Source organism: Saccostrea cucullata, unplaced genomic scaffold (assembly GCF_032062105.1).
Source record: "Saccostrea cucullata isolate Sc308-1 unplaced genomic scaffold, CSIRO_AGI_Scuc_v1 ctg2246, whole genome shotgun sequence".
NCBI classification, from domain to species: Eukaryota; Metazoa; Mollusca; class Bivalvia; order Ostreida; family Ostreidae; genus Saccostrea; species Saccostrea cuccullata.
In genome coordinates, this window is record NW_026919055.1 from 27,460 (window position 1) to 37,948 (window position 10,489).

The 10,489-nt window shown below is 35.1% G+C and overlaps 1 protein-coding gene across 1 annotated transcript; it reads right to left on the minus strand.

The window, feature by feature from the left end:
* Positions 1–759: 759 nt before the first annotated feature.
* Positions 760–9,019, minus strand: LOC134278512 (uncharacterized). The gene is made up of 4 exons (XM_062760827.1): positions 8,687–9,019; positions 2,013–2,100; positions 1,560–1,733; positions 760–950 (listed from the first exon to the last, which is right to left on the minus strand). Exons 1-4 carry the CDS (start codon positions 9,017–9,019, stop codon positions 760–762), a joined length of 786 nt encoding a protein of 261 aa, XP_062616811.1.
* Between the last annotated feature and the right edge of the window lie 1,470 nt (positions 9,020–10,489).

A 10,489-nucleotide genomic window follows, 5' to 3' on the forward strand; every position in this document is an offset into this window, starting at 1 on the left:
GCTGATTTTGACTCTTAAATACCATTTAAAATTATTTTCAAATCTGAGGAAAGTATAAAATACACGGAAAAATACCCATCGTGAGCGACAAAAATTCGTCGGCGTAAATCGAAGGTTAATAAACGCTTGGATCTGTACCTCTCTGCTTTATCTGTCCGAATTTTCTCAAGCAGAGAGCTACAGTTCTGCAGCTAGGTATAATGACGATTTATTTGACTTCTGAATTTATCTTTAGGAAATTATGTCAATGTTATCATCTTTTTAATCAACTTTATGATGAAATCTTCTTTTCTTATCTTGGGATTACAAATTACATTAAAAAAAGATTAACACTTTTGATACTGCAATTAGAAGAATGCCGTTATGATCTGCATTTTCCAAACTCCGAAATCGTTTTTTTTAAAATAAGAGATTAATTGTTGAGAGAATGGAATTCAACGACAAGAAGGATATGGAGATAACGAACAGTATTCAATCTCAACGTTCATTAAAGAATATACAAAATAAGAGCAGAGCAAACACGGACCTCTGAAACATCAGAGGTGGGATCAGGTGCCATGGAGGAGTGAGCATCCCCTGCCGACCGGTCACACCCGCCGTGTGCTCGTTGTCATGATCAGGAAATAACGGAAAAAATCCGTCGTCAATTCAGTGTATAAATAATGGACTAACAATTGGTATGAAAAACGTCAGTCAGCATATGACTCAATGATAAATTGTATTTTGACAACTATTCTACAACAGAAATCATTTTAATGTTCAGTCTTTAGCAGTTGCTTCCTCTTTAAAAAATAGAAAGTTTACCTGAAGTCCGATATATTTGAATTCTTTATCAATTTCAAGGCAGTGTCTAGTGCAAAAAGTGAGACTATTTGTTTTACTAAATCTCTCAAAACCACGAGGTTCAAAGATCCTGGCAGAGTTGTCTTCAAAACATCCCAGTCCTTTCCCTAAAAGCAATTATGCAAGATAAGTAAGTATATGATACTTTGAAGGGAAAAATACTCGTTTTTTAACGTAATCTTTTATCTTAGCTTGAAGAAAGTTTCTTATTTTGTCCAAGTTCAAAAACTATTGGCCATCGTGTAATCTAGATTGTTTATGTTACATAATTTAAAATTTCCCTTGAAAAACTGTTTTTGTCATTAACAGAAAATAAAGAGCGTCTTTATAATATACCAGTTGGTATCAAGCAATACACAAGACCAGTACTCCGCACTGATGACCTTGTAGATCCTACCGGTACCTTCTTCAACAAGACCTTGTATCCGGAGAACTTGTCTTTACGTGCCCTTGTTTAATTAGAACCGCGAGGTAAGGATCAAATCTTTAATTGCACGCCTTTAACGACTGCTCCACGTAAGCGAAATTTCATGTAAGAGCTCAACAAAAACACGAATGTTTCATGTATGTGCATATCTCCTTTTTTTCTTGAGTTCATTTAAGGACACTGAACAAATAAAAATATACATCAGCTTAAATTAGCCAAACACTTATCGATATATATCAAGCACACATGAAGAAAAAGCTATTTTCAAGTTTACGAGAAAAAAAATTACCATTACAACTCATGTCACTGTTCCATTTGCCATTCCTGTTACAGATAAAGATTCCACTTCCGCTTTGCTGGTACTCCTCAGAACATTTGACATGAATTCGTCTTTCCACACCGATACCGTCCCACCGCTGCACGCTGTCTGACGTCATCCTTGTAGTGAAAGGGATCCCACAGTCTGTTATTGGAAAAAATAGGAAATGTAACATTTTAAAAAAAGTTTTTAAAAGACCGAATTTTAAGGAAAACCTTCTCAAGGATTGACTATTTAAACCAAGTAGAATAATTATCAAACAGAAGACCCAGTTTGGCATAATTGTTAACATATTATGTTTCAAAAGTGTAATGAACGAACAGTTATTGATTTAAAAAGAATTCACAATAGAAAAAATAGATAAAGGAAATTTTCAATATTTTTAATATCTTGCCGCTACAAAAATATTTAAGATGAACAAACCTGATATTTGACAGGAAGTGTTACATCCGACATTGATACATTTTTCATTGATTTTACAAACTTTACTGGAGCACGGTCCTGCTAGTTCCTGAAATAAGATCATCACGTTAGCAGGAAGCGTACGACCAGAGTTTAACTGATAATTTATCTTCATGTCTTTTGAGGAAGTGTTCCTGAATTATAGAATATAAAAACAAATAGAGGTACTGTAAACAATGAGCTCACTAAATGATAACCTCACATCCCATATGAATATGATGACAGTTCCATGTCTTGCTGTTGGAAACCCAACATACGTGATCAAAAAGTAAAACAGGAGGTGCACAATGGCATAATGTAAAAAAAGATTCTCTGAAAGTTTCATCAAATTTTATTCAGTGGCATAAGAGGAGTTGCGGATAAGAGATGGGAACCCCAAAGTGTAACAGACGGACGTAAAGAAGGACGAACAGACGGAAGGACAGCCTGATGACTATATACTCTCCCGATCAAAAAGCGGGGGGGGGGTATGAAACAAAGCATTTACATAGCTGACATATACAATCATTTCATCGGTTACGAATCAGTTTGTACACCCCTACAAATGTTATTGTGATTTAAATTCAAGACACGTGGTTTAGGTTTTATATAAAATTGGCAGTAAATGGGACATTGCTATAGTCTGTTTCTTCTGAAAACATGTCCTGTGAAAAATGTGTTTCCACACCTTTCTGAAAGAATTTCATGATTTTCAACAGAAATGGGTTGCTTAAGGAGTAGAGGGGGGGGGGGGGGGGGTAAATAACAATTAATACACCCTATCATAGTTTACTGCAAAATTACAGCTCATTAGAGACCGATAAGCTGGTAAAATGTGTTACATCATCTACAATGACAAACCTTTGTTTGCCTTATATGGCTATTGCTATTAATGCGCACAGGAGATCTTACCACGAGCAACTGACCAATCGTTTAATGAACACGTTTACGCCAAATACATGTTTACATGTTACATCGAACACGTGGTTCAGGTCAATCTATGACCATATCAATGGAGTGCAAAATAAAAAAAAAATGTTCTTATGAACAAAATGCAGACATTAGAAACTATGAAAAATGTCACGGGCGTTTTAAATTTGTTGTTTATTAGAGAAAAATATGTTTAATAAAATGTATATACATAGAAGTGTCAAGTTCAGAACACCAGCACTTCAAGGGTAAGGAAAACGAGCAGCTTCTCGTATGCATTTATATGGACAAAGCATTTTTTACATAACAATACTCGTGATCACCTGTTGGCCAGGGAATCCACCTGACAATTGTATTCACCGATACTACAATAAAGGAATTTATCAAGCGTAAAATTCCTGTAGTATTTGTATGGTAACCCATAATGCAATTCTCATTCATCCGATTTGTCAGTTAAGTCACATTGGTGCTTCATTTGCTAATCTGACGCCAAAAAATATAGTTCCAGTTCCCATGCAAAATATTTGTCCAAAAAGAAATTTTAATTCATGACAGCAGAAAAATTGTATCATAGAGACTACTTCTAATTTAAAATTGAATGAATTCAAGAAAGATCGATTGAAGTTTATTTCATAGGGTGATGAAAACTAAAACGCAACATAACTTTTCTGTTTACCATGTCTCCACGTGCTAGTCACTTCCTAGCCATATTTCCGTGAATAATTTACCCTATCTCGCTAAAGTCTCGCTAACTCTCGCTCGAGCCACTGTCAGAGCTACATTGAACTCATCGGGTTTTATAATTTGTAGAACACCGAAAAATAAAAGGTTCCGAACACATTAGTAGGGGTGTTGTATTTACGTCTTGCACACCACTAAATATGTTTGAATTTCCAAATGTTGTTGTTTAATCTTTATATCACAACTTCTCAAATCCAAGGTACCGAATTTCCCCACAATATGCTACAGGAACAGAACAGTCGGAAACACAAACACTCTATTTTCCTAGTTTCGAGTCGATTTTCAGCATCGAATCAAGTGCTCTCTATTGTTGCTGACTAAATGAAACTTGCTAATCAAAATTTTTTTGTAATAAATGTCCGCAAAACTAATTCTTCATATTATATATAAGAATATGTTGTTGATTTAATTATTTTGTTTCTCAAACTAAATAATGAAAAATATTTAAGATTTTAAGAAACATTTAGTTATATAATTTATCAAATTAAGTAAACCATCTCTAATTATAACAATTTCCATAGAATATCTCTGCTTTAGTATTTTCACTTCTGTCAGCTTTTCTTGTTTATTTATACACTGAATCGACGACGGATTTTTCCTGTTATTTCCTGACCATGACAAGGAGCACACGGCGGGTGTGACCGGTCGGCAGGGGATGCTCACTCCTCCATGGCACCTGATCCCACCTCTGATGTCTCGGGGTCCGTGTTTCCTCTGCTCTAATTTTGTATTGTTTTATGGACTTTGAGATTGAATACTGTTCGTTATCTCCATATCCTTCTTTTTGCATCTCGGAAAGCAGTATTCGCGGGAACAAAGAGGTAGAATACTCATTCTTTTATTGAATTATCTAGTAAGGTTTGTTACACCCGTCACTATATGTTTAACAATTTTTTTTCTAGAATATTTTTCAAAAATATTCAATACTCGCAAATATTCGAAACAAATATATAAGTATGAATCCAAGTAAAACATGATTTAGAATACCAATATTGTTGTGTTAATTGCAACTGTATAATTAACGTATTAAAAACTCTTTTCATCTTAAAAAACAGTTTACAAGTTTATAAGTTATTTCAGGCACTGTAATTCATACCCGGAAACTCAATACATTTTGTTCAATATCCAACGCACTCCGCACTTGGGCAACAGTACATGCAACACTTTTTAATAAATTCATGAATAATTAAAATGAATATCTGATGATAAATTTTAAAAAATTCAAAACTTATAAAAACAATCATTAATATAAGTCAAAGTACAAACAGAATTTATATGGAAGCGATGAAAAACTAGAGGTACTGTGAGCAATGAGCTCACTAAATGATACCCCCGCCTCCCGTATGAAAATTTTAGGAGTGTCCATGTTTTGTTGTGGGAAATCCCAAACATGTGTCATTAAAAAAATAAAATAAGAGGTCCAAAATGGCGATATGTAATAAAGATTCTGTGAAAGTTTCAACAAATTTTGTTCAGAGCGCGGCATGAGAGGAGTTGCGAATAAGAGATGGGTACCCCAAAGCGTAACAGACAGACGGATGGACATAATGAGAACTATTTACCCTCCCGCTTTTCAGGCGGGGGTATTATAACATCAATCAATTCCCCACGTGCACATTCTAACTCAACTACAAATAGATCGACCCCTCCTTCGGCCGACAATAAACTATGTATATGGAAGCTTATAATTGACAATTCAAAGATTCTCTTTTAATCAATCCCACAAGCTTTTACGGACTCGGTATTACACAGCACACGCACAGCAGCGATGACATAATATTCCCTCCACAACTAGTTGCGCGAGAGGTTGATAAATGTTCTTCACAAAGCTGAAACCTCATTCATTCAACTAGCGTTTGAGTTAGGTTATACATGTCATGTACTTATTCGATATCGAATCCTACGAGTCGAGGTACGTTAGGTCGATCACTAAAACAAGATAAAATTCGCACATTTTCAGCAATTTTGAAGTCTTTCCGGAACTATTTAGAAATCAAAATACTGAGACAGTACTGAAAGACGGGGTCAAAATAATCTTTATGCTCGATTTCACAAATTGATCTTTTATAGTGTTTTTGCTAAGAACTTATTTTTTAATCACCATAATAAAACAAGAGGCCCAGGGGCCACAGCGCTCACCTGAGCACATCGGGCTTGAATTTACACCCCCCCAGGCGTTCATCATTTGAACAAACTAGAATCTACACTACCTGAGGATGATTCCACATGAGTTTCATCTTTCTTGGCCCAGTGGTTCTGGAGAAGGATTTTTAAAGATATTTCCTATATATTCCTATGTAAAACTCGGGTCGGCCATTTTGGCCCCACCCTTGCCCCAGGGGTCATGATTTGAACAAACTTGAATCTACACTACCTGGGGATGATTCCACATGAGTTTCATCTTTCCTGGCCCAGTGGTTCTTGAGAAGAAGATTTTTAAAGATTTTTCTTATATATTCCTATGTTAAACTTGGGTCGGCCATTTTGGCCCCACCCTTGCCCCAGGGGTCATGATTTGAAAAAACTTGAATCTACACTACCTGAGGATGCTTCCACATGAGTTTCATCTTTCCTGGCCCAGTGGTTCTGGAGAAGGAGATTTTTAAAGATTTTTCCTATATATTCCTATGTAAAACTCGGGTCGGCCATTTTGGCCCCACCATTGCCCCAGGGGTCATGATTTGAACAAACTTGAATCTACACTACCTGGGGATGATTCCACATGAGTTTCATCTTTCCTGGCTCAGTGGTTCTTGAGAAGAAGATTTTTTAAAGATTTTCCCTATATATTCCTATGTAAAACTAGGGTCGGCCATTTTGGCCCCACCCTTGCCCCAGGGGTCATGATTTGAACAAACTTGAATCTACACTACCTGAGGTTGATTAAACATGAGTTTCATCTTTCCTGGCTCAGTGGTTCTTGAGAAGGAGATTTTTCAAGATTTTTCCTATATATTCCTATGTAAAACTAGGGTCGGCCATTTTGGCCCCACCCTTGCCCCAGAGGTCATGATTTGAACAAACTTGAATCTACACTACCTGAGGATGCTTCCACATGAGTTTCATCTTTCCTGGCCCAGTGGTTCTTGAGAAGAAGATTTTTAAAGATTTTTCTTATATATTCCTATGTAAAACTTGGGTCGGCCATTTTGGCCCCACCCTTGCCCCGGGGGTCATGATTTGAACAAACTTGAATCTACACTACCTGAGGATGCTTCCAAATGAGTTTGATCTTTCCTGGCCCTGCGGTTCTGGAGAAGAAGATTTTTTAAAAATGCCATTAATTTTTAATAAATTCATAATTATCTCCCCTTGGAAAAGGGCGTGGCCCTTCATTTGAACAAACTTGAATCCCCTTTACCCAAGGATACTTTGTGCCATGTTTGGTTGAAATTGGCCCAGTGGTTCTTGAGAAGAAGATGAAAATGTGAAAAGTTTACGACGACGACGACAACAACAACGACAACGACAGACAACGGAGAAATTTTGATCAGAAAAGCTCACTTGAGCCTTCGGCTCAGGTGAGCTAAAAACAAAACTTTGAAGTAGTATGCCTTCACGTTTTTTTTTTAATATATTTATTTTGAAGTAAAAAAAATTTAAGAAACACTAAGTCTAGAAAACCGTTAGAATTTTCCGAATTTGACCGAGTCTGATTTAATATTATTGCGGAAGTAAACAGTCGTAATACTACGCAGTAGTTTACTTTGTTTACTAGTGTGAAATACATTTACTTTTTTCAGTTTTAAATTTTATAAATGCTTCATTACATTGAGTAAAAAACTATACAAGTAGAACTTTTTAAAAAAGCTTACCGTCTTTAGCAACAACTAAACAGTAAACCGATTAAAACCTATCAGGCCGTATAATCATTTTGAATTTCTTGATTTTGTTTTTCAACATTAGCTTTTTAATGGCATTAGCCTTACCACGGTTGTCGCTCGGTTATCTCCGTAAACTTTGACTGGCCGAGAGCTTTCTAGTCTCGTTCAACCAGACTCTTAGCTGTCTCCGTAAATTTCCGATCTGCTGATCGGAGATTTACGGAGACAGTCGAGTGTCTGGTTGAACAAGACTAAGAGATTTAGGCAAACCTCGGCTGATTCCATTACCTTCTTCAAACAAGAAAGGGAAAAAGAATAATAACAAATTGTAAAGCCTGCAAGCAATAAACATCTTTAAATACAGTCAATTCTTATGCACCGCAAAAGATAAATTTTCTTGTCAATGAACTATACCTAGCAATTGATATTCCACGATAAATAAATACAAAGTATATAAATGATTAGGCTTTTAGTACTAGTATTTTAATCATGAAACATAATCCAAAAAATATCTTTAAAAATAAAAGAAAAAAAACTTGCTTTTTTTTCAACTATAGATCACTTGTTAATATCAATTGATCGAGGTACCGTAAGGCAAAGAAGAAAATTAATACATGTATTAAGACCTTGATAAGCTTGAAAAAAAAACAACCTGTTCTTGACTAGCATGAAAATGAATATTCTGTCTCAACAAAATTTGCCAGCCCCCCTCCCTTTCAGAATCAAATGATTCAAATGAGCCCCATAAAGATCCAGGCTTCATGAAAATCATCTCTTTCTTTCGATAACTGCGTTTGATCCCCTTTTCCTTTTCGTACATGAAATGTTTATGTAAAATTAATTATAGAATGTTACCGGTCTTTGTGCTTTCTTTGGAAACTAAAATCCATGGGATTATTTTAATCTACTCTTACAAGTGTTTTCTATTAAGTTTTGTCCACCGTCTGATGTCGTGTAAAAGACTAATGTCCATCAAATAGCACAAAATATTAAGGGGACAGTACTAAACAAAGAGTTCATCTCCGAATCTTGGCATAAAAAATTACCAGTAAAGGAAATAATCTTAAATACACATTTTATTATTATACAAGAAAATGAAATATGTTTTATAGCTTTACCAATAGCTAAATCAGAAGTGTTCCCTATATAAAGTTTGCCTACCTTATCCCAGTCTTCTCTTTCGCTGTAGATCCACCCTACATTCTCAACAAATTTCCCTGGTACAGTGGTCTTGTTTTCATAGTTAAGTTCACAGTAATTTGCCCCTTTGTAATAATTTAGTGAGTAACATCGAGAAGTCCGGAGACATTCTCCGACGCAGTCTAGAATACTGTACTCGACATAGGAGTCTATCATGCGCCTATCTAGTCTAAAGCCATAATGTAACTTAGAATACCCTGAAGTCAAGTTTTCAAATGACTTGTTTGGTATTCCTAATAAAATAAGCAAGCAAAAGACACAGGCCCGATCGGCCATCTGTTTTCGCGCCGGCATTCTTCTCATCAATGCATGACGCCAGTTAATGATACAGCGATAAACAGTTGATATCAGAAAGGGTATATTTAATGCATTATATATCATCCGCTCTCCTTTCAACTAGTTACCTAACCACTTTTCAATAGAGTTAAAATAGAGAACAATACTTCGATATTTTATATATTACTTTTAATTGTTTCCTGTGAAAGTGTCAGTCACAACGACTGCAAAAAATCGATGTCTAGAAATCGGAATAGAGACACTTTTTATGCATTCTACCTGCATGATATTGGAGGAAAAATCCATAAAACGACTTTCTATTCACATGATTTTAAATGAATTTTAAAAAAAAGATGGTTAAAGAAGCTTTGGTGCGAATTCTGTTTAGTTATCTATTATTTACAACTCTGCATGACAATCAGAAACAATGAAAACAGAATGTCATTTCGATAGATGAAAGAATTCAATTTTTATAACGTCTTTACGGTAGGTCGCGGGTTTACTGCATAAAAATTCTTACGAGAAAACATAATTTTATCGTGAAAATTTGATATAATGTTCCTTAGAATTCACAGCGTATTATCTGCAATTTTTATTAGATTTGCCTACGTAGTTTTAATGCTATATTACTGTAAACGCGGTATTGTTGTCAATACCTTTTTTACGCTTTACTATTGAAATGTATTGAAAAATAGTTTCTTTTTAAGAGATTGGATAACTTTTTAAAGACGTAGACGAATTAATCAGGAATTTTAAAATGTCAAGATGAGGTTAAAGCTATACATGTATATGCCCTATTAGTGTATTATTTTAAAAGAAATAAGTATATGTGGTGTCTCATCAAGTTATATAAGTTATATACTTTCCGCAAATAAGACAATTCCACTCCATCACTTTTAAAAGTTATGAAATATTATTTGGTAAAAATTATTTTCTCTCCGAGTCGGATAATAAACTTAAATTATTAAATTATTCATGATCACGTGGTCTCGCATGCTCACAGCAAACAATGGTCCAATCTCTTGAATGAACCGAAAAGCATGATGGTCTACTACGTTTTTACTACAAACACGTGAGTTAGGGATTGTCAATACTTGAGCACACCTCAGAGTTTGGTTGCTTTTTGTACCGAGGAATAATCATGTGCAATTGTCTTTTCACTGGACATTTTCGGTTGGGTGAACTTCAACAGCTGTCAGCGACTATGGATAAAGAAGTGTGGAACCATGTTGTGCCAAAATGAAACAACTAATACAAACAAATGATATAATCTGAAAAATCAAAATGATTATTAGATAGATTCTGCATTTTTTAATGGTTCAAAAAAAAAAAAGTATTCCACAGAATATCATGTATACATCTGCACAAAATACCAAATGCCAAAACCAGAATACTACTGAATAATATAAATATATTCTTTACATATGAACCACAGTATTTCTGACCCCTTGAAATAATATAAAAAAATCTTGCAAGTAGGTTATTAGC